Here is a 24,316-nt window from a genome sequence, read left to right as displayed (position 1 = left end):
CGCACCGCGGTGAACTGCTCCGGCTCCCCTTGGTCCTGGCACGGCTCCGTGTCCCCTCCGTGTCCCCTCCGTGTCCCCTCCGTGTCCCCTCCGTGTCCCCGCTGTCCCCGCGACCACCGAGCCACCCCGGCCCGCAGCGCCGCCGCAGCCGCCAGAGGGCGCCACACGCCGCAGCGGGGGAGCCGCGCTCCCAAAAACCCCATCCATCTCCCCCCAAAACCCCTTCCATCTCCCCCCAAAACCCCTTCCATCTCCCCCCAAAACCCCTTCCATCTCCCCCCAAAACCCCTTCTCTCTCCCCCCAATACACCTTCCATCTCCCCCCAAAATCCCTTCCATCTGCTCCCCAAAATCCCATCCACCTCCCCCCAAAATCCCTTCCACCTGCTCCCCAAAACCTCTTCCACCTCCCCCCCCAAAACCCCTTCTACCACCTCCCCAATTTTCCCTCTCTCCTCATTCGTCTCCCCCCAGTTTATCTCCTCAAATCTTCCTCCATCTCCCCAAACCTTTCTCTTCCTTCCCCATGCCTGTTTGCCTCGGCTCCATCTCTCCCCCTCTCCCCAATTCCTTCCTTTCTCCCCAAACCTTTTCTCCCTGATTCTTTTACCTCTCCCCAAATCTTTTCTCCCCAAATCTTTTTTCTCTCCTTCCCTCCACTTCCCTGTCCCAAATCTTTCCTCCCCATATTTTTTCTTCTCTCCTTCCCTTCTTCCTCCCCAAATCTTTTCTCCCTAAATCTTTTCTCCCCAAATCTTGTCTCCCCAAATCTTTCATCCCCAGGTCTTTCATCCCCAGATCTTTTCTCCCCAGGTCTTTCATCCCCAGATCTTTTCTCACCAAATCTTTTCTCTCCAGATCTCTTCCCCCTCCCATCCCTCCCCTCCCACTCCCTTCTCCCCTCCCTCCCCGCACTCCGCTGTCCCCTCCCTCTCCCCCCTCGCCCACCGCAGTGTCCCCGGCTGGTTGGGCTCTGCCCGCCCCTCCTGGTCCCGTCCCGCCCCGGTTCCGCCTCCCGCAGCCGCTCGCTCCGGCTGGGGCGCGCCCGGCGGCGGCGGGCGCAGGGAGCCAGCCTCGCTCGCTCCGGCGGCACCGGGCACAGCGGGCACAGCGGGCACAGCGGGCACAGCGCCGGGCAGGGCGGAGGAGGAGGAGGAGGAGGACGATGGGCCGGCGGCGAGCGGCGGCGGCGGCGGGGCGGCTGGCGCAGCCCGAACCCAGCGGCATGGAGCCCGGCGCCGGTGCAGAATGAAGGGTGCCTGCCGCCCCCCCCGCAGACATGTCTGTGCCTTTACTCAAGATTGGAGTCGTCCTCAGCACCATGGCCATGATCACCAACTGGATGTCGCAGACGCTGCCCTCCCTCGTGGGGCTCAACACCACCAAACTCACGGCGGCCACGGGCGGCACCTTGGACCGCAGCACGGGAGTAAGTGCGGGGGGCTGCGGGGCACGGGGAGGGCTGCCCGGGGCATCCCAGCCTCCCGGAGCATCCCTCATCCCGGAGCGTCCCCGCATCCCGGAGCATCCCAGCCTCCCGGAGCGTCCCCGCATCCCGGAGCGTCCCCGCATCCCGGGGCATGCCAGCCTCCCGGAGCATCCCGCAGCATCCCAGCCTCCGGGGGCATCCCGCATCCCTGAGCATCCCAGCCTCCGGGGGCATCCCGCATCCCTGAGCATCCCAGCCTCCCGGGGCATCCCGCATCCCGGAGCATCCCAGCCTCCCGGAGCGTCCCCGCATCCCGGAGCGTCCCTGCGGCTGCTCCCCGCCGCCGCCCAGTCCCTCCCCGCCCGGCTGTCACATCTCTCTTTGCCCAGCTGTCCCCGTGGCCGGCACGGTCCCCCCTGCAGGATGGCCGCCCCTCCAGTGTCCCCGCGGTGCTGCGGAAGCGGGGATGGGGCGCTGGGGGGACAGGGGGTGCTGGCAGGAGATGGGGGTGACGGTGCAGGGAGCGTCTCCCCCTTTCCCCTCCTCTCCTCTAGTTCAGCCGTCCCTCGTTCCTGCCTCCCTCGGCTGCCTCCCCGCACCGTCCCTGCAGCCGAAGGGATGCAAAGTTTCCCTCGTGGCCGCTGCAAAAGCCGCCGGGGGAGCGGGTGCGAGTCCCGGGAGGCTCCTCCGCTGCTCTCCCTCCCCGATCCGCCCTCGCAGGGATGGAGATGCAGCCGGGAAGTCGCCGTGCGGGGCTGGACATCCCCTGTCCCTGCTCTGCTGGAGGGCTGGGGCCGTGCCTGAGCTTCCCGCTTTGGGAATGGCTGGGAAAATCATTCCGGTCTGTCTGTCTGTCTTTCCTGAGCAGGGAAAATCGGGCACCTTTCTCCTGCTTCTGACAGAGCCGCGCTGCTGCAGCTCTGCTGTTCCCGGAGTATTCCGTGTAGTGGTTGTGCTGCTCAGTGAATGAAGCTGGGGTTTTTTAGTTTTTTTCTCCGCGTTGTCAGGGTTTATGAGATCCATTTATTATTCTTATTTTTTTCCCCCCCGCTTGTTTTAGCCAGGGAATCCAATTGTGCGTCTGCCTTGGCATGTCTGTCAACGTGGGCATTTGCAAGGTGATTTGTTCTGTAGGGAAGCGGTGAAAAGAACATTTCCCCTCTGGCTGGGGACACGGTGACACCTTCAAAGTGCTCCGAGGCTGGGTTGGGATTAAATAATGGATTATGCCGTGAGACCGAAGGAAAATTAAGAGCAGAGAAGGGAATGCGCTGTGTTTGGGGTGGGCTCCCTTCCCCGGCGTGCCCTCAGGACTGCATCGCATCCCTGCTGGGATTCTGCACAGGGCTCGGCTGCGGGCTTCCCCTGCCTGGAGCGGAGGGGAGCCACTGCCTGCGGAGCCTCCTCATGCCCGGGGAACGGGGCAGGGAGAGGGGGGAAGGCACCTCGGGGTGCCCGTACCTCGGGATGTCTGTAATTCGGGGTGTCTATAATTCGGGGTGTCCGCGCCTCAGGGTGTCTGTAATTTGGGGTGTCCGTGCCTCGGGGTGTCCGTGCTTCGGGGTGTCTGTAATTCGGGGTGTAAGTACCCCGGGGTGTCCGTGCCTCGGCATGTCCGTAATTTGGGGTGTCCATACCCCGGGTGTCCGTAATTTGGGGTGTCCGTGCCTCAGGGTGTCTGTACCCCTGGGTGTCCGTGCCTCGGGGTGTCTGTACCCCGGGGTGTCCTTAATTCGGGGTGTCCGTAATTCGGGGTGTCCGTGCCTCGGGGTGTCCGTGCCTCGGGGTGTCTGTAATTTGGGGTGTCCGTGCCTCGGCGTGTCTGTACCCCTGGGTGTCCATAATTTCGGGTGTCCGTGCCTCGGCGTGTCCGTGCACCCAGCCGAGCGCATCTCCGGCTGCCAGCCCCGGACCCGGACCCCGGCGGGCTCTGCAGAGCCGGGGGCACTGCTCAGCCCTGCTCAGCCCTCGGCAGCACGCTGTGCCCTCCCTGGTGGCTCGGGCACGTCCCTGTCCCGGCGTTAGGGACTCTGTCACCGCAGCAGGGCAGGGCTCCCTCCCCGATGTGCTCAGCGCTGGCCAGCACACGGAATTTTCACTGTTCCCTGTGTCCCTGCTTTCCCACTCGCGTTGCCTCCGTGATTTCAGCTCTTCCTCTCCTTTTCAGACCCTTCTCTGATTCGTCCCCAATCCATATTTTTGCATTCCAAGTGAATTTTGCCAGCTGGGCCCTCGGTGGAGCCTCCAGCCCAGCTCCACTCCCTGCCACGTCCTCATCCCCCTTCACCTCCCAGAGCCCTGCCAGGCCTCCCCTGCTTAATTAACCCCTCTTTCCCTGTGTTAATTAGGTGTTGCCTACCAACCCAGAGGAAAGCTGGCAGGTGTACAGCTCTGCCCAGGACAGCGAGGGACGTTGTATATGCACAGTGGTGGCACCTCAGCAGACGATGTGCTCGCGTGACGCCAGGACAAAGCAGCTGAGACAACTCCTAGAAAAGGTAATGCTCAACCCCTGCTGGCTGAAGTGCTTTGGTTTGGTGGGGTAGGAACCTGAGCTGGGCCTTGGTTTCCAGGGAAAACCCCCTGGGATGGTTTTTCCGTGTGGAGCTGTCCCCGTGTGTGTCGTGGGGAATAATCAGCTGCAGGGCAGGCAGGAGGAGAAATCTCTTAAGTGTTTTCTGAGAGAAAAGCCTGGCCTAAGGTCGAGGGAAAACTGCTGAGATCAAAGCACCAATATTGAACCGTATCTCTAAAAAAAAAAATTTAAAAAATAAATAAATTTCCCCTTTTTTCCATTCTGTTGGCACAAGCAGTTTCAGAGCAGACTCAGCAACAGGAGAGGAGGGAGAATGAAAAGCCCAAAGCCAAGCTTTCCTAGGCAAGGGGGGATTAAAAAGGTCAAGTGAAACCCTGCAAGCTGTCGCCAGCAGGTAGCACAGAGATGACACTCAGTGGTTTTCTGCCTAACGTTGACATCCTCTTGATTAGTTTTTAATAGTCTGCTGTCCAAAAAGATCAAAAAATCTCATTAGGGAAACATCCCCAATAACAAGGAATTTTCCCAGATAATAGATTTCAGTGAAGAAATGCTGTTTCATGTGAAATTGTGCTCTTCTCTTGCAAATAGGAGCTGGCTCCTGTGCTGGATATATAATTAAACCCCATCCCCTAATGCTATATTGGCCTGTGCCGTGCATGACAAAAGAATTTTCATCCTGCTGCTTTGGGGAAAGCTGCTGTATTAATTCCCTCTAACAATATTAAACCTCCACTTAACTGATTTCCCCATGTGCTGAGGACAATAAAGCCAGCCAGGAAACATTCAGCCCTAAAACAATCCTTAGGGTTGTCAGAGGCTGCTAAAAATAATCCCAAGTCAGGCTTTTCTTTCTCTCAGCAAGAGCGCCCTGGGTGCTTTTGCTCCTGAGAGGCAGCAGGATTTATGGACAGCTCAGAGGTGCTCCCAGAACTCCTCATCCACTCTGATCCATCAGGATTTGACCCCATGCCCTCTGCTGACGGGCAGGAGCTGGGAATGGGAGAGCTGGGATAACATCAGGAGGGTGGAGGTGCTCAGTGGGGTTTTTTTCAATGCAGCTCTCTGGCTGCCAATGGAGGAAAAGTGAGGGAGGAGCAGGAATTCTGGGCATGTGTTGTGGGATATGTTACCTGCCTGCTAATCTGGCTGCATCTCACTCCCACGCTAACCCAAATGAAAAACCCCAAAATAAGGAACAGGCCCTTAGTGCCAGACATCTGATCCTGATGGAGGCTGGGCTGATCATCCCTGGAGGTGCAAACAACTGCAGAGCAGAGCTTCCAGCTTCCCAGGGAGGGTTTCAGTCCTGGAAACTCCTTTCCTCAGCTGGCATTCCAACCCTGGCTTTGGGATGGGGGGGGAATTGCAGCTCCTGGTTTCTCCCTGGCAGCAGGGAAGCAGCACAATGTGTCAAGGAGGAAATTGTGGTTGGGTTTTCCAAGGAGCAGAGATGGAATTCACCCATGGAAACGGTGTTGCAGGGCATCAGCTGCGTTTGTGTGTCCACAAAGCAATTTGAGCACCTCCAGGGAGATCTCCAGGCAGAGTTTTTTGGAGTTGGGAGGTTCAGAGCTGCCATCCATCCGTGCTGGCTTGATGGGGATGAGGAGCTCTGCAGGAGTTGCAGTTCCTGTGGCTGGGAAGGAGTGCTGGACGTGCTGGCAGGTTACAGAGGGGAGGGCAGGGCTGCACAGGGTGCTCAGCCCAGGGTTTGACACTCGAGGTGTCTGAGCTCATCCTTGGCTGGGGCACAGCGAGTCCTTCCAGCCTCACACGTGGCAGGTGCTGAGTGCAGCCCTTGGACTGCACCCAAACCAAGACATCACCTCATCCTGCTCATCGTCAGATTGTGTTTGATCTCCAAACAGAATCTGATTGATTGATTGATTGATTTGTTTATTTGTTCTGGCCCCGCTGTCAGGGACAACTTCCTCCTCTGATGGTGAAACCATTTCTGGTTTCCTGCCAATCCTTCCTCTCAGCCAGTGCTGGTTTCCAGATTTAACAGTTCTTTTTGCTCCTCTGGTGGTCACTCCCAGGTGTCTGCAGAGGGACAGTGACATCTCAGCCATCACTGCCTCCTGCAGACCTTAGCAGATGAACTTTTCATTTCCTGAACCATCAGCTGAGTCAATTTCTCTGCTGGCTTTTCCCCTAAACCTCGAAAATCTCCCTCAAGATTCCTCTTGCTGTTGCTCCATCAGTTTGTGCAGCTCCCCGAGGCTGAAGGTTCATCCCCAGCTGAGACCCCAGAGCTGGGCTCAGAAGAGCCCTTTTGGGGCTGCTGGGAAAGGCTGATCCCCAGGGAAGCCTGAGCAGGGTTTAAACCTTGGATCTGACCTCATAAACCTCGCTGAGGTCATCAGGCCAACACTGACTCCCTGTGACTCTGCTTTAATTGTGAATCAGCTCCTCAGACAGGACAAGAGCAGCACTGGAAGCTTCATTTGTATTAATTTCCTATTTCAACTGCTAAAAATAACTCTTTTCCCCCAGACAGCCACAGGTATCTGTCTCACATTATCTTGGTGAAAATGAGGTTTTAGGCCGAGAGAGGAGGCAAAAAGCATTTTCAGGCGAGGCTGGAGGACTGCAGCTGATGGATGGAGCTGAGGGAATTTAAGAGGCACTATCCTTGGGCCTGAGTTCATTAGAGCCCTTCTGTGCATGCTTCAGCCTGAGCTCCAGCAGGCTCATTGAAACCTAATCATGTGCCAGAGTGCTTTGCTGGATCAAGGACATAATATGCTAATGAGGGAGGAGAGGCAGATCCTCAGCTGCTGGAGCACCGGGGCTGCCAGGGATCTCAGGCTCACTCCCCACACATCTGGCCAGGACCTCGCCCCATGGAAAACAGCACAGGCAACAAATACCCACTCTGGGCTCGTGAAATCCACCCCAGAACAGCACAGCAGCTCGTTGGAGGCACCCCTGTGCAGAGGCACATGAGGAGGGCATTTTCCTGTGCTTCAGGGAGGAGCAGAAACGTTCCAGAGGTGCTGGAGGGCAGCAGCCTGGGCGAGATGCTCTGAGAGGAGAGCTTGTCTCTCCCCTCCCACGCCTGAGAAAGAGCCTAAGGAGCCTCCCAGAATTTTACTCAGCAGACTCAGGTATTGGTCTGTCATTACAGAAATGCTCTTTTCTGATTATTTGCAGCTGGGGTTAGGCACTAGTGGAATTAACGGGATTAATTTTGCATGAGCCCTGCAAGTCATCCCTCTCTCTGCTCCTTGGAACAGTTCTGCTGCTCAGCTCAAAGGATGGGCTGGATAACTGGAATAAAAGCAGCTTGGCAGCCCAGCCATGCTTGTCTAAGGCTTCTCTTCTCCTGCCTCAGGGCACAGAGAGGTCTTCCAACTCCTCCACAGGCAGCCCAGGTGAATTAACACCCACTGAGAGCTGACATTCCCTGCAGTAGGCACAGCTTAATGGGAGCTGACCAGGCTCTGGCTGAGCTCAGGTTTGCTCTTTTCTCCTCCAAACCTCGTTCACACCTCCCTGAGCAGCTCCTGGGGAGGTCAGGGTGCTGCTGGTTCATCTCTGAAGCTCAGAGACCACAAATAGCTTCACCTTTGCCGAGGAACACTCTGGCCCCGGAGCAGTTGTGGAGAACACTCCAAAGCCTGTTGGCCTTTGCCATCCAGGTCATCCACACATTTTTAATAGATCCCTGCAATAGTTTCAGTGCCATCCTGCACGAGCAAGGGGCACTGTGATGGTTTTTCCAAGCTGGAGGGGCACCCTTGGCATTTGCCCTGTGCTGTCCTGCCGTGCCCTCGCTCTGCCACTCCAGGTAAGTCCCAGCCCACCACAGTGGGATTTGCCAGAGGAAATGTGGGATTTGCCAGAGGAAATGTGGGATTTTCACCACTCCTTCCCTCCCCACGCCAGCTTGGCTGCGGCGAGGATGCAGACGGGAGCGGATGTGGCACCCGTCCATCCAGGGAGCAGATCCACGGGGACAGGGCTGGCTCAGCCACCCACAGCTGAGCAGGATGGGAGCAAGATGGGAGCAAGCTGGAATCAGACTGGGAGCAGGATGGGATCAGACTGGGAGCAGAGTGGGATAGGATGGGATCAGGCTGGGAGCAGGATGGAATCAGGATGGGAACAGGCTGGAATCAGGCTGGGAGCAGCATGGGATCAGGATGGGAACAGGCTGGAATCAGACTGGGAGCAGGCTGGCATCAGGCTGGAATCAGACAGGGAGCAGGATGGGATCAGAATGGGATCAGCCTGGAATCAGACTGGGAGCAGGCTGGAATCAGACGGGGAGCAGGATGGGATCAGAATGGGATCAGACTGGGATCAGAATGGGATCAGGCAGGAATCAGACTGGGAGCAGGCTGGGATCAGCCTGGAATCAGACTGGGATCAGGCAGGAATCAGACTGGGAGCAGGCTGGGATCAGACTGGGATCAGGCTGGAATCAGACTGGGAGCAGGCTGGGATAGGATGGCATCAGGCTGGCTGTGGAGCAAGGCCCTGACGCAGCAGCAGCAGCAGCAGCAGCAGGCTGGGTGCCTGACTCACTTTACCCACAGACGTCACCGTGGCGGTGGCACTGCTGGGGTGACGTGGCAGTGGCAGGAGCAGCACCCGTGGGCTGAGCCCTGTCACGTCCCCGCCGTGGGACAAACACGTCCGGCCCCGCTGCAGAGCCCTTAAATACGGCTCGGTGCTAAAGAGGAGCTGACGTCAGAGCCCGTTCCACCTCTCCCAGCCTGGAAAACAGGAGGGAATATCTTAATAAATCAGATGGCAGCCAACCTTCAAAATCAGGTCAGCCTCGCTGGCGTTCCCCTCCCCTCCTCACACCTCCAGCTCGTTTTCTCACCGCCAGCCCAGCCAAGCTCCTTGCATCATCCCCCGGCGGGGCCAGATGGGCTCCGCGCGGGAATGCGGCACCGGAGCTGCACCTCCCGGGCAGGAGGCACCAAAGGGCTGCCAACCATGCCCGGTGCTCCCCGGCTCCAGGATGCCCTCCCTGCCGCTGGGTTGGCTGTGGCACCCATTATCCCCCCAGCTGCTGGAGCAGGCTGGGTGGATAATGAAGTTCTGCTGGCGGGGACTGAGGTTTGCGCTCACCAGGAGATGGAAACGCGCACCTGGGCTGAAGCTTTTCCTCCAGCCAGGTGTGCTGCTGTCACCTCTGAGCTCTCCTCCTGCCACCAAAGGTGCCTGTCAGAGAGGCCAGCCTGAGTTTAACCCCTCATTTCCATGTCAGATTGCTGAAGGAAAAAAAAAATGGTTTATGAAACGGGTTCTGCTGTGTTTTAGAGCACGGGGTGGCAACCTGGGAGCTGCTGTTGATGAGGCAGTAAATAATGCATGGGCTGATTGCCCTTTAGCTGTGCTGAGCGTGGGGGAAAGGTCAGCCTTGGGATGCAAGGGGGGCTGCCTCGCTGCTGGCAGCACCTTCTTAATGAGCCCCTTCTCGTTTGGCAGGTGCAAAACATGTCCCAGTCGATAGAGGTGTTGGACAGGAGGACTCAGAGGGACCTACAGTACGTGGAGAAGATGGAAAACCAGATGAGGGGACTGGAATCCAAATTTAAGCAAGTGGAAGAAAGCCACAAGCAGCACCTGGCAAGGCAGTTTAAGGTAGGTCTGATTTCCAAACTGCTACAGGAGCTGTGCCAGGGGATGGTGGGGATGGGCACCGTGGCCCTGGCTCCCATCAGGGGAGCCCAGCTGTGGGGTCATTCCTGCCCAAAGCACGGCCAGATCCAGGCTGTGACCTCACACCCTCAGCCCTACATCTTGTTTTAGGATAAAAGCAGAAATCTCAGTGCTCCCACACCCACCTGGGTGCCCGAAATAGGGCGGTGCAGGGCGATTCCATCGGGGGGGTCTGCAGGGAGACACCAGGTGAGCTCTGGGTGAGGTGGGTCCCCTCTGTGGCCAGGCAGCTTCTCCATGCCATGCCCAGCACCCATTTCTTGGGGTAAAAAACCCAAGAACTGGGGCTCCCTTTGCATTCCTGCAGCACCTGTGGCAAGCCACAGCGGGCAGTCACCCAACCCCATCTGCCCTGGGGGTGGCTGGAGAAAGGAGTTCATCAATCAAACATCATCCCCCCTGGAAAAAAAACCCAAAAATACAATTATTACAGCTGTCCTCAGGCTGGCAAACTGCACATCTCCAGGATTTTGGCCAATTTTGGGTGTTGGCAGCAGAGGCAGCACCTTCTGATGGGTTTTGTGTGGTGTCCTGGTGCTGGGCAGAGGGGGAGTGGAGCTGCAGCCTCTGGAATGCAGCTGGCACTGGGAGCAGTGGCCAAACCCTCAGGAAATTGCTTGAGGATGAATGAAATTGCCAAAAAAAAATGTTCTGAGCAATACTGGAGTCTTAAATTCTAGCAGTGCTGTGGGTTAACAGATATAAAAAATCAAATGCAAAAGATTTGTGGTGGAATTTGGGGACTTTTCTGATCAGACACCCAGCTGATTCCCACCCTCATTTGCAGGCAGCTGGCTGGTATTTTAAAGCAGATTTTTTTTTTAATGCTAAATACTGAAATACCATGATTATCTCATAAAAAGCTGGGAAGATGGTTCTTAAAACTTTTCACCAACTCCACCTCCTCCGCTCCCCATCTCCAGTTACTGCAGGACCCTAAATTTAGCTCTGCAGTCTGGATGGAGAGACTTGAGCTTGAGTTTCTTGTATTTAATTATTTCTTTATTTTGGTTATTTTATTGTTTTCCCCCTCTCCACCATTCTGAGGAGTTCAACCCTCCCCATTGCCTGCCAGGGAACTTTAAACGAAATAAAATTAAAACATTTCCCCACGTGCAAAGCACGGGAGGGAAAATAAACAGGAGGGGATGGGTGGGGAGGAGGCTGAGGAGGAATTCCTGATCCTCTTCAGCCCCAAAAAGCTTCAGGACACAGGCAGATGTCACAGCCCTGGGTGCTGGGAGCTTGGCCACTGCAATTTGAGCAGCACCAGGGATTTTGGGTGTTCTAACAGGCTTCATTAACGGGTAGGTGCATGCATATTAATGTCTACTCATTAGCTGCTGGAGCAAAGCATCTGCAACAAAATGCTGCATTCTGAGCCTTTAAATGAGCAAAAAACAAAAAAGAAATTAAAAAAAAAAAAAGAGAAAAAAATTCATTTCTGCACAATCCATCTGATAATGAATTTTATTTTTCTTGAAACCAGTGAGGAATTTTTTTGTCTAATTTGCTGCCAAAGCAGCGTTTGAAAGAACAGCCACAGCATTTTGTTCCTGCTAATGCCAGCATTAAACTGTGAGTGCTTTGGAGCTCTTGTGTTGGTTTTTTCTCTCTCTTTAGTGCCGTAAGAGTATTTGTCTATGAATGGCTATCTATATAAGGCAGGTTAGTGAGCTAGATCCTCAACAGTATTTCATTTTCTTGCTTACAGGGCTAACTAAAAAGCAAGTTTTTTCAATGCTGCAGTGACTGAAGAAGCAGTTCACTCCCATGTAACCATGAAAAGAGGGCCACAGAGCATTTTGCACCATGCATTGATTTTTTTTTTTTGATTATTTTCCAAATTAGCACCATATCTCACTAAGGAACCTTGAACCACACAACCGAGATCTTCCTTTGCATGCAATTGTAGATGCATTTCATGAATAGTTTGAAACCCTTGTCAATGCATATATATCTTATTTTCTTTTATTTTTTGGAAAGAAAAAAAAGAAAAAAAAAAAAAACAACAACTCTTTGTGTATGTGATCTGAAGCATGTAACCCTAAGATGTTGCATTCTAAAAATGACAAATAAAGGCCTTTCCCAAATATTTTGGTGTTCTGCAGCCTGTTTAATATGTTCTTGCCAAGACATCATTCGGACCAAAAATAATAATTGAGCTAATTTTAATGCTAATAATGGTGGGATATGTGAACATTTCGCTCCCATAGGAAGCACCCAGGTCAAGGCAGAGTGTTGCAGATTTTTGCACGCATAGCACTGAACCGAGCTTATTTTAACCTTGCAGGCAATAAAAGCGAAAATGGAGGAACTTAGGCCTTTGATACCAGTGTTGGAAGAGTACAAAGCCGATGCCAAATTGGTATTGCAGTTTAAAGAGGAGGTCCAGAATCTGACGTCAGTTCTAAACGAACTCCAGGAGGAGATTGGCGCCTATGACTACGAAGAGCTTCAGAACAGAGTGTCAAATCTTGAAGAAAGGCTTCGTGCATGCATGCAAAAATTAGGTAGGCTCAGAACCACCACGGTGGCTCCAAGGCCGCCGGCGCCAACGCACGCATCCCGGCCGGAGGCAGAGATGCCCCGCTGGACATCTGGTGCCGTGCCCGGCCGCGAGGGATGAGCTCCACACAGCCAGGGGCGATCCTGCCAAGAGTTATGCCACCAGGAACATTCCTCCTGGGAGTAGTCCCGCCCAGGATTACTGGCAGGAGCAATGCTGCTCGTGGTGTGAGTGCTTCAGGATGCTCCTCTCCTCTCCTCTCCCCCGGAGCGTGTGGGCAGGCTTGCATAAGTGGCAGCTCACGCTTATGCAAAGCCAACACTTGCACCCCTTTTGCTTCTGCATCCCTGGACCTGGTCCGTCAGCAAAGGGCTCTGCTCGTGGTGGGGGGGTGTGGGGCTGTGCCTCGGTTTCCCTCGGTTTCCGTTCTTTTTTTTTGCATCTTGCCCATCCCCCCGGAGCAGAGCATGAGGAGCTGGGCGCGGTGTGGTCCTGCCCCTGCGCGGGATGTGAATCCTCCCTCTCCCATCCCCTGAGGGAGCAGGGAGCCATTTCCACCAGGCTGCTGCTAAACCACCAGGGACTCATCTCCGACCTCATCCAGAGGGTTGGAATTGACTGAAACTCCTGGGGCTGTCGTGGGGAGGCTCAGCTGCCACCAAACCCAACGCATGACCCCAACCACAGGGGGAAGGAGGAGGGCACTGCCTCCCACAGCTGCAAGGACTCTCTGCACCATTTGTTGGGCCAGCTCTGGCTTGATTTAATTTCTCCTTCCATTATTGACTTTCTTGCCACGCCATTTAGATAATCCAAACACATTAACTGCTCTGCAGTCTATTTTGGTAGCACATACGAAATTACACTCTCAGGTAACTTCACGGGAGATCAGATCTCTTCTGAGCACTTGATATCCTTGGCAAGGTAACGCTTTGTTTCTCTCTTGGCTCTGCTGCTGGGGTTGCTTTTGCTTGTCTCTAGATGCCTCCACACTGTGAGCAGCCACCTCCCCTCCATTCCCTCTGCGTTTCCATCCTCTGGGTCCTTGGACGTCCCTTGCAGGCTCCATCTCACCCAGAGAGTGAAATTCCCATTTAAATGTGGATGCTCAGAGTGTTGGAACAAGTCAGGCACCGAGGTACCCTTGGGACAGGTAAAACCCCCCTGGCCAAGAGAGATCAGAGTTTGATTTCTCATGAATTAATGAGTGCTGGTGCCCCAGGTTTGGTTTGAGAGCAGGACAGGCTTTCTGTCCCTTTCTGCTGTCCCTCCCCTCAGCCAGTGATGGTCACAGGGAGGGCAGCAGGGTTGGGCAAGGAGGGAAGTTCTCACCTTGCCCTCACCCTCTTGAACCTCCCCCTGAAAGCCTCATGGGATCAGGAATGAGCAGGGCTGGAGTCCCCAGTTCCTGGAGCTCTCTCAGGTGGGCACAGTGCAGTGGGAAGATAAGGAAGGATGAACAGATAAGAAGGAAAGATAAGAGAGAACAGGCCCAGGAGGGTGGGGTGGACCAGGGGCACACAGAGACCTCCTGGCAGCCCCACATGCCCTGCAGCTGGATCCTGGAGGTGCCCAAGGAGGGGTCCCCTTGCTGCACCCAGAGCCTTCAGCCCATCCCTTGAAGATGAGGAGGAGCTGTGGGTCACAGGGAGAGGGAGCAGCAGCAGGAGCAGGGATTTGAGACTTCAAACCTGGGGACACTTCTTTCAACAAAGCCATTCCAGCCAGGGGAGCTGGGACAATCCTCCCACTGACCCTGGGCAGGCTTTAGCTCCCAAACCATGCAGGGCTCCAAAAAATTGGAATTTTCTCTTGGACCATTAACCCTTTCTGCTCATCCCATCCCTTCACGCTCAGGTCCACTTGGGACCAGCAGCCCAGGTAAGAAGGAGGCAGGTAGGGATGCTGAGCTCTTGCAGGTAACCTTGTCCAGGAACTTTTGGGTGGTTTTAAAAATCTTTTTGAGTCTTTAGCTGGGCTTTTTGGCTTCTTCTTGCCCTTGCTCTCTCTCTGGGGTCAGGGCAGCTCTTTTGCAGCAGCCCTGGGTGCTCACAGAGATGGATTCTGTGCCTCCCAAAGGTTCATCCCAGAGGATTTGCTGCTGGCTCAGGAAGCTGATTTATTCGGTCACTTAAAAGGAACAGCACGGATTGAATTTCCAATGCTGTTTATCTCTCTGGTGTGTAAACCACTGGAAATGGTAGCTAATTGAGTTAAATTCAGATAACAGCCTTACAAATGCTTTGCTGCCACACAATGAGGCCCTGATTGCTGGGGATTTCACTTTCTGCAGGTTTTCTGCTCAGTTGGGCTCGCTGATGTCTGGGAGAAAGGTTTTTCTGCTGCTGCCCTGGGATGTGTGTGCCCCAAAGAGGGTCAGGGAGCTGCTGCAGCAGGCACAGGCCAAGGGAGGGGAGGGATGTGCCACATTCCCAGTGGGAGATGAATCCCAGTTCACCTCTCCCAGGGAGCTCTTGGCAGTGTCTTTTCCTTGGCCAAGGTCCTGTTTTGCATTTTGGGTTTCCTCAGCATTATTGATGGATCAATAGTGAAAACACTTCCTGACCCTGGCATGTGTGTGGAGGGGAAAAAAAGAAATCAATGATGGCAGCTTCAATCTGTGCTTCTGTTTACACTCCTGAAGATCCCTGTTTATCCAGGGATTTGAGCCTTTGCATTCATGTTCCCAGGAGGAGGTGCAGGGCCTGGCACCCCTTGGATCTAGGGGGAATTGAACTCAGGCAGGACAAGATTTCCTTGGGAAAAATCCTGGAGCAGGGATGGGGATGGAGCCATCCCTGATGGTTTGGGATGGGATGGAGCCATCCCTGATGGTTTGGGATGGAGCCTGATGGATTTGGGATGGGATGGAGCCATCCCCGATGGATTTGGGATGGGATGGAACCATCCCTGATGGTTTGGGATGGAGCCTGATGGTTTGGGAATGGGATGGAGCCATCCCCAATGGTTTGGGATGGGATGGAGCCATCCCTGATTGTTGGGAAAGGGATGGAGCCATCCCTGATGGTTTGGGAATGGGATGGAGCCATCCCTGATGGTTTGGGATGGGATGGAGCCATCCCTGATGGTTTGGGATGGGATGGAACCATCCCTGATAGTTTGGGATGGAGCCTGATGGTTTGGGAATGGGATGGAGCCATCCCCAATGGTTTGGGATGGGATGGAGCCACCCCTGATGGTTTGGAATGGGATGGAGCCATCCCTGATGGTTTGGGATGGGGATGGAGCCATCCCTGATGGTTTGGGATGGAGCCTGATGGATTTGGAATGGGATGGAGCCATCCCTGATGGTTTGGGATGGGGATGGAGCCATCCCTGATGGTTTGGGATGGAGCCTGATGGATTTGGAATGGGATGGAGCCATCCCTGATGGTTTGGGATGGGATGGAGCCATCCCTGATGGTTTGGGATGGGGAATTCCCAACCAGGCAACAGAGGCAAGATCCAGGCAGAGCTGAGCTGCCACAGCCCCATCCCTGCCTGGAGGGCTGGGATTGGGATTGGGATTGGGATTGGGATTGGGATCAGTTCTTGGCCTCCTGGGAGCCTGCTCCAGGGCAGGATCCTGGCTGTGGCAGCAGAAGCACAGAGCCCAGAAGGAGCTGGTGCCCATGCGTTGGTGGAGGAGCTGCCAGGCAGGAGCTGTGGGCAGGATCCCAAGCTGGAGAGGAGGTGGTGGCACCCTGGGAGGAGGGGAGAGCCAGTCCTACCCACTCTTGCTGGAAAATTCCTCCTGCAGCTGAAGTGGGGATGCATCTCCTGGCAGGGTGCAGGAGAAAGGAGCTGAATAGCTCTGTGTGAAGAGGAGTGAAAGCAGCTCCTCTGTCAGGCCCTAAATCTGCTCCTCACAGGTTCCCCTGTCCTGGCCTGGTGGGTGAGCAGCAGGATGTGCTTTTCTGTGGCACAGCTGTCCCTGAGTGACCTGGAATTCCCACAGAATCCCAGCTGACAGGAGGAGGGGGCGTTGCAAAAGGCTCAGCTGCTGATATGGCAGGTGTGGTGTGCATCTCCTCAGCTGGGTGAGGATCCCAGGGGCTGGAGTTGTCCATGCCTGGGTGGCAAAGCTAACTCAGGATCTTCCAAATCCGTGTAAATTCCCCCCAGCAGCCCGGGATGGGTTTACAGCAGGAGAGAGGAGAACCCTCCTGCACTGCTGAGGAGCTGGGCTGTGTGTGCCTCCAGCTAAACGTGTAGGAGATGTTGCAAACAACACTGCCTTACCCTTATCAGCTGCTGCTGCTTTTTTTTTAGCCAGTTTTTTTGGGGTTTTTTTGGTTTTTTAATCAATGAGCTTTTACAGCTCACTCCTCTCCAGGGAAATGGGAGGAAGAGATAAAGTGACAGCAATGTAGGGCTGTGATATTGGAAGGCAGATCTGGGATTAGGGGAAGGCTGGAACCCTGCAAGACATTAAAATTTGTTATTTTAACCCATTGCATCTCTTTGCTCTCCGTCTGAGCTGAGAGGTTTGGAGGGCAAATTCCTGTGCCTTGTGTCTCAGCAAAGCTCTGCTTTTTGGGGGCATCTCTCTTGATCTGCCTGGCTCTGGAGGCTGTGGGGGCACTGATGGTGCCCTTGGTGGTGTCCTGCTGGTTCACAGCAGGAATTTTCTTCCTCTGGTTTCTGCCCTGGGCTAAGGGGATCCCTTTGGCCACAGCTCTGAGCTGAGGCAGATGGATGTGTCCCATCAGGAATTACAATGCAGGTGAGAGCAGGCCAAGGTGAGAAGCAGCTGAGAGGGATTGCAGAGCTCTGGAAGTGCTCAGGGTGTAAAATCTATGATCCCATGAAGGTCAGGTTGGACAGCAACCTGATCTGGTTGGAGACATCCCTGCTCATTGCAGGGGGGCTGGACTAAACGACCTTTAATGGTCCCTAAGAACAAACCACGCTGTGATTTTACTTGGTAATTTGGAGCAGGATGCCCTTGTCCTGAGCTGGCAGAGCTCTCCCTGTGTTCCAGCAGCACCTGCAGGGGCTCCCACCTGCAGCCCAGCCCTGGCTCCTGCTGAGCAGGTCCTGCAGTGCAGCTCCAGCACAGCACCCAGAGCAGCTTCTCCACCCCAGCACTGCCACCTTCCCCTTCCCCAGCCTGCCAGGGGCTCCCACCTCCAAAAGGAGAACTCAGGAAACACCTCCTGACCTCTGGGTGCTGGCTGTCCCCTGCTGCCTCTGCCCTGGATCTGGTTGGGTTTAAATGAGCTCTGGGGTTTTAAATGAGCTCTGGCTGGGTTTTTAATGAGCTCTGGGTTTTTAATGAGCTGCCCCTGCCCAACAGGACATGCCCCACCAGCCCAGTCCCTCCCGAGGCATCTTCATCTCCTGCCCTGTCCCTCCTCACTGCACTCAGTTGAATTTGGGTGGGGCAGGGAAGCAGAGTGGCAGCTCTGCTGAAACTTGGGGATATGGTTGGGAAAAGAACTGGGATGTGGCTGCACCTTCCGTGCTGGGGCTGCAGCATTCCACACCCATGGACAGCCCCAGAGAGACGCTGGGACACGGCCAGGGCTGGGAAATGAGCTGGAGCAGAGGTGCTGCTGCTTCCCCTCACATTTAGGGCTTGAAAACCCAGCAAGGAGCTGCAGTGGCTCCCTGAATTCAGCCGGTTTGGAGCTCCTGGGTGTGCCTCAGCCCTGGCTCACAGCCCTGTGCTGGTGATGCTCAGGATGCTCCCACCTTCATCCTGTCCCAGAGCTGGCTGGAGATCCACCAGTGTGTGCACCGCGAGGGGGAACGGGAAAGCGGCTGGCAAATGATCCTTGCAGGGAGGAGATTTATACTGTGGGCCATTTTCCACCTTCCTCTTTTCTCTCCTCTGCACAACCCGTAACAATCGCGCGTTTCCAGCAGGGCTGGGATAGCCACGGCCGCCTTTTTATCCCGGCTGCAGCCGCTGGGTCAGAGCAGCTCCTTCCTGCTGCTCTCATTGCCCATTCCGTGCCACTCGCAGCTCCTTCTCTCGGGGACAGCCATAGGGACAATTGTCATTAAGAGGTGTGACACAAACAAAAGCACCCGATGCTTGTTCCTGACCCGATTCCCTGTAATTAAAGCGAGCCTGGGCAGGGCGGAGAGGAGCGGGGGGGATGGTGCCGGTGCCCCTGGGGGCTGGCGCGGTGCTCACCAGCCTTCCCCTCTTTTCCAGCCTGTGGGAAGCTGACGGGAATAAGTGACCCGATCACAATTAAAACCTCGGGGTCCCGCTTTGGATCGTGGATGACGGATCCTCTGGCTCCTGAGGGAGAGAACAAGGTAAGAGTGTGACAGCATCACCCGTGTGCCTGAGGACAGTGAATATTCATCCCAGTGCCCTGGGAAATCCCGGGAATGTCCTCATCCATCCCCCAGGGAGGGAGGATGAGGAGAAGATGAGCAGCCCCTGCACTGCTGCCTTTCCTGGGCAGGTGAAACTCAGTGATGAGCGTCCCTGGGCTCAGAATTGTCACCACGAGGTCTGTGTGGCAAAAAAAGCAAGTATTGGGTTTCTAATCTGTGTTTGGCAGCCAGGAGGGAGCTGGGGCTGAGCAGAGGGACCCGTGGTCCTGGTGCCTGCTGCTCTTCTGCTGCCAGCACCTCTGATAATGTCATCTGCCTGTATTTGCCCTCCATCCTCCACCTCCATTGCTGTGAGGAATTAACTGACTGCAGCCAGAGAGAGAGATTTGTTTTGCTTTGTTTTGGTCTTTTATTTTTTTTTTCCATTCAGACCATTCAATTTTGATCCCAAGAAGGTAGGAGGCCAATAACTGGCTGAAAATCAATCCCAGCTCCCCATGACTGATGGAATGGAAAATATCTCCAGTGTTTGCCGAGGATTTGCAGGCAGCAAAACAAAACAAAAAGCAGAAAGCTTGGCTGCCTGTAATTCCCTCCTGCATGCAGCATCCTTCAAAGGATAAAGGCACCAGCGAGGGCTGGATCAGGGCACCTATTTTGGGATCTGTGCCCTGGCATCAGCTCTGTAGCTGCAAGAGGACAAGGGATGCTCTGGGAAGTCACCCCTGGGTGCTTTCTTTGAAGGTGACTTGAGTTGTCAGGTTCTTTCCCTCCAGCAGCCAACTGGTTGGCACTGGTTCCCCAATTCAACACCTCCATGTTTTACAGTTATTAAGCAAAATTTCACCTCCAGCCCAAATAAAACCCTGCTTAGAGGTGAGATGGGAAGGTTTTACCCCCATCACATCCTAATTTGCTTAAGAGAGGGGACAGAATTGCCCCTTCAGGCTGTGCTTGCTGCTTCCCTTGGCACTAAGACCATTTCCAGCTGAAGCTGGCAGTTCAGATGCTAAAGATCCTCCCGTGTCTCCAGAGAGTTTTGTCTCAAACCACTATTTTTTGGTATTTTTTAGCCTTGCCTTTTTCTGCAGTGTATTTTTGTTGTACAAGTAGGCTGCAAACTGGAGCTGGAGCTTCCCAAGCCTCTCTGTGTATTTAATACATAAAAACCTGCTGGGAATTTTATTGGGAGCATTAAGTGAACTGCACTGGCTGCTCAGCAGAGTGGGAAGGTGAGGATGGGCAGGGATGGGCAGTTTATCATCCCCAGCTCCTGTCCCCGAGCCCCAGGAGGGGTTTGGTGTTCCTGTGATCATTTGTTCGTGTCATGAAACCACAGAACACAACTGGGGGAGATCTGTGAGTGCTGTGGGAGCAGCAGGGGGATGCTGAGAGCTGGGACTGCTGTGTGTGGCCAGGAGGAGCAGCTCAGAGCCAGCTGCTGTGATGGGACATTGTTCACCCATCAATCCCTGCTTTTCCAGAGCTGGGAATGCTCTTGGGTGCTGCAGCCCCTGCACGGGGCTCTGCTGAGCTTTAAAAACTGAGCACAACACATTTGCATGTTGAATTTTTAATACCAGATAATGAAATGGAAGCAGCAGAGAGAGAGTCGTGGTTTGGATATTTTTTCCCCTATAATTTCCCAAATTGGTTCAAGCTGAAGCTGAAGTTTCATTTCCAGCCCTGGCTATTCTCTGGTGTTTTTGCAGCCACCCCCAAACCCACCAAGGTTTGGGGCTGAGGGTCAGAGCCATTTGCCACACCTTCATTCCCCACCTCTGCAGCCTTCCCAGGGAGGCAATGACAGAAGGCTGAAATCCCCTCCAAAGTTTTTGGAGACCCCAGTTGACTCCCCAAAGGCAGCAGCCAAATGTTGGGCTGCCTTTCTCAAAGACTGATGATCACACTCCAGACACAGAGCTGTCAGATTTTGCAAGGGGTTTGCAGGAGAAATCTGCACTACATCACCCAGACCTGCAGCCTTAAAGGCTTCCCTCTGGCTAAATTTACCTTTTCTCCTTCCTAAATTTACCTTTTCTCCTTCCTAAATTTACTTTTTCTCCTTCCCAAATTTACCTTTTCTCCTTCCTAAATGGCTCTTACAGAAAGCAGCTCTCTCATTTTCAGGCAGCAACTGCATCCAGAATGTCAGTGGCTGGCTGGATATTTCTTGTGGATATTAACTGCACAGCTTGGTCATTTGCCTCGGAATTGGTTTCATATAACAAAAGCCTTTTTTTTTTTTTTTTAAGGAGTCTAGACAGTGTCCCCAGTGAACTGGCACTTAAATGATGATCTAAAATCTCTCCCCAATCTACCCAGAGCAAGATTTAGATGTCTTTGTCTCTTATATTTCAGCAGCCCGGCTTTAAGCTTTTGATGCAGCAGTGGATGATTTTTAAACCAATATGGACTTTTTGCCTGAATTTGCCTGACAATGAGTGATTGCATCCCTCGCTCCCGCATTCCAAATTAATGGAGTTGTGCGCAGCAGCTGCTGTGATTTACAGAGTGCTACCGCGGGCAGCAAAAGCAGCAGCAGCAGCACAGAAAATGCTGGGTTTAGCCAGGGAAAAGCTGCTAATTGCCCTCGGGAAGGGAGGGGAGTGCCAGCCACCAGCATTCCCAGGGGAGCGCTTAAGCCAAGGAGAAATCAGGTTATCCCCCAGGGAAAGCTTTGCTGTTGGGTTGATTTCCTGGCTGATCTGGGGCTCCAGAAATTGGGGTTATTTCTGGATGTAGGTGACAGATGTTGGCTGGATTCAAGGGCAGATTTGGAGCAGCCTGCTCTGGTGGAAGGCATCCTTGGCAGGGCTGAGTTTTAATCTCCATTCCAAACCATTTTATGACGATTCCACGACTCCTGGCCGTGGATTTCTCTCAGTTGCGGTGTGATGTCATGGTTTGCCTCAGATACCCCAGGTTCCTCCCTGATAATTCCCTGCCAGGTGTGTCAATCATCCCTCCTTTCCACACCCTGACCCCTGACGAGCAGTGTCTGTCAGTCCTGGCATTCCAGAAGGGCACACAGTGAATGGCAGATTCAAAAGATGCCCTCTGCCCCTGGAGGGACCTTGGGCCATCCAGGTGCCCTCTGTCCCTTGAGGCTTCCCCCCTGCCCTGTACCTGGTTGGTGGCTCCCTGTCCCTTCCCTCCTCCCCTCTCCCAGGTAAAAGGGTGAGCAAACCACGAGTTCAGGAGTTCTGCTGGAGCTGGTGCTGGGTTCAGAGCCCTGTGGGCCAGAACAAAGCTCTGGATCCAAACCCTCCATCAGAACCCACTCCTTTCCTTCCCCATTGCCTTAAAGCTTCTCCACAGAGGGAAACCTGAGGAGCAGCCCCTGCTAGGGGGGAAGCTCCATCCTGCAGCCACCAGAGCTCCTGCAGGCCTGGACTTGTCCCCACGTGCCCAGCTGGAGCCCCCAGCCAGCCAAAAGTGTCTGTGGGGTGAAACACCACCCAGCCATGGCCAAAAGTGTCTGTGGGGTGAAACACCACCCAGCCATGGCCAAAAGTGTCTGTGGGGTGAAACACCACCCAGCCATGGCCAAAAGTGTCTGTGGGGTGAAACACCACAGTGCCACAATTTGGTCAGGCAGCAAGGGCCAGACAAGCCCAGGCACGTCCCATCCAGCTGTATTGGTGTTATTCCAAAACTGTCCCTAACCCCCACGTTTGCCTCGTGCAGGTTTGGTACATGGACAGCTACCACAACAACCGCTTCGTCCGCGAGTACAAATCCATGGCGGATTTCATGAACACCGACAACTTCACCTCCCACCGCCTGCCCCACCCCTGGTCGGGCACGGGCCAGGTGGTCTACAACGGCTCCATCTACTTCAACAAATACCAAAGCCACATCATCATCAGGTTCGACCTGAAGACGGAGACCATCCTCAAGACGCGCAGCCTGGACTACGCCGGCTACAACAACATGTACCACTACGCCTGGGGCGGCCACTCCGACATCGACCTCATGGTGGACGAGAACGGGCTCTGGGCCGTCTACGCCACCAACCAGAACGCCGGCAACATCGTCATCAGCAAGTTGGACCCCAACACCCTGCAGAGCCTGCAGACCTGGAACACCAGCTACCCGAAGCGCAGCGCCGGCGAGGCCTTCATCATCTGCGGCACCCTCTACGTCACCAACGGCTACTCGGGCGGCACCAAGGTGCACTACGCCTACCAGACCAACGCCTCCACCTACGAGTACATCGACATCCCCTTCCAGAACAAGTACTCCCACATCTCCATGTTGGACTACAACCCCAAGGATCGGGCTCTCTACGCCTGGAACAACGGGCATCAAATCCTGTACAACGTCACCCTCTTCCACGTCATCCGCTCCGACGAGTTGTAGCCCGGCCTTGGTTGGAAACTGGGTTTCATGGGGGGGCGGGGGGGGGAAGAAATAAATTAATTCATGTGAAAATTTAAGAAAAAAAAAATAATAATTAAAAGGAAAAAAAGGGAGAAACTAATTTAAGAAAAACCATGCTATTAAGGGAACATACTTTAAATAAGTAAACATATAAACAGCTGCCAAAATTAAGACCAAGATCATGGAGGATTATTCAGCATAAGCCTGACAGATCAGCATTACCTCTACATTTCTAGAAGTCTGGCCCTGTGTTATAGACTCACGAGTAACCGTGTACTTGCAGCTGGAACTGCACTCAGAGAACCACTTCAGTTTGGGGTTTTGTTTTGTTTCTGTTCCGATAGCAAACCTAGAGAACACCCTCAAGCAGTAAGGCAATGACTGTTGGAAGTTCACCCTCGGGAGCCTCGCTCTCCTCCGTGTGTGGCTTGCATGGACATTCCCCCGGCGTCACGGGCAGCTGTGATGGATGTGTGGAAAGGAGAAGCAGGAAAAGCTGACCCGTGAGGAGCTCTGGCTGTCTCAACAAGACCTATCCCAGGTTAGTTTTCTTTGCCTTCCATTGCAGCTACTGTCTCTCTCAACTGTGTTCTTGTCACTTAGATTAACTGTGCTGAGACCCGAAGTAGCTCATGGATCTGTGTCTTAGTAACTTATTAAACACGATGGTTTAAGTATGTATTATGAACAAGTTGTTGTACCCATATTGTTTGAACTTATGTATTCAGCAACTATATTGTATAATGTATGTCTGTTATTTACCAGAGGTGGCAAAACTTTGTATGTCCAGTTTATGCAATGAATGTTGTAAATGCAATGATGTAGTTTGGATTTAATAAATGATGGGTTTTTTTCGTTTCTAAAAAGGCAAAAAAAAAAAAAATAAAGGTCAGTGTTCACCCTTATACACAGGTAATCAATTTCATGTTGATAATTACAGGAATATTCTCTTACTGTTATCTATCTGCATAGCATTATGGTGGTTGGAAATGGCTCCCCTGGAGATTCTGTGGCAGCAGATTCCCATGGGAAGCTTTGTTTATGGAAGTGTGAAGGTAATTAATTTTTTTTTTAAGAGGAAAACTTTGTACTATCCACAGTTATCTAAGGAACAATAAAACTATTAGGAGACTTCCCTGCTTTGTTTGGTGTCTTCTCTGTGTGAGTGTGCCCGTGCAGGGGAGGGAGAACTGGAATTTTGAGGGGGTAAATGCTGAGCAGCCATCCTGAGTTTCTTTCCAGGGAATATTTCCTGATGTGTAGCTGGGGCTGGGGGCTAGGAGAGTGCTCTGTAGGGATTCCCTTCCCATTTTCATCTGGAGCAGGCCATTGCTCCAAGGAGATAAAATCCTGTGGCTGCTCCTGCTGTGGGCAGGGTCCAGCCACCCCCTCAGGGACTGACAGTGTCTGGTGCTGGTGCCACAACAGGAGAAATCCCTGCCACCTTTATGGGAGCTGCAGACACTTCTTGGGA

At 53.8% G+C, this 24,316-nt stretch overlaps 1 protein-coding gene across 2 annotated transcripts in view; it reads left to right on the top strand.

Annotated features, from left to right (window-relative positions):
- OLFM1 (olfactomedin 1) overlaps positions 1-23,977 on the top strand; it is a 36,328-nt gene extending 12,351 nt beyond the window's left edge. Inside the window, exons 1-6 of one of the 2 annotated variants that reach the window (XM_050981077.1) lie at positions 1,179-1,429; positions 3,778-3,927; positions 9,417-9,572; positions 11,944-12,163; positions 18,326-18,432; positions 22,147-23,977. In XM_050981077.1, the coding sequence (XP_050837034.1) occupies positions 1,280-1,429; positions 3,778-3,927; positions 9,417-9,572; positions 11,944-12,163; positions 18,326-18,432; positions 22,147-22,821 (1,458 nt within the window). In that variant the 5' untranslated portion in view covers positions 1,179-1,279 and the 3' untranslated portion in view covers positions 22,822-23,977. Of the gene's footprint in view, positions 1-1,178; positions 1,430-3,777; positions 3,928-9,416; positions 9,573-11,943; positions 12,164-18,325; positions 18,433-22,146 lie in introns of those variants that run through there. The other variant, XM_050981078.1, reaches the window with a different exon arrangement.
- The last annotated feature ends 339 nt before the right edge of the window (positions 23,978-24,316 follow it).

Source organism: Serinus canaria, chromosome 17, assembly GCF_022539315.1.
Source record: "Serinus canaria isolate serCan28SL12 chromosome 17, serCan2020, whole genome shotgun sequence".
NCBI classification, from domain to species: Eukaryota; Metazoa; Chordata; class Aves; order Passeriformes; family Fringillidae; genus Serinus; species Serinus canaria.
The sequence above is the reverse complement of the archived record's forward strand: the minus strand, read 5'-3'. Positions and strand labels throughout refer to the sequence as shown.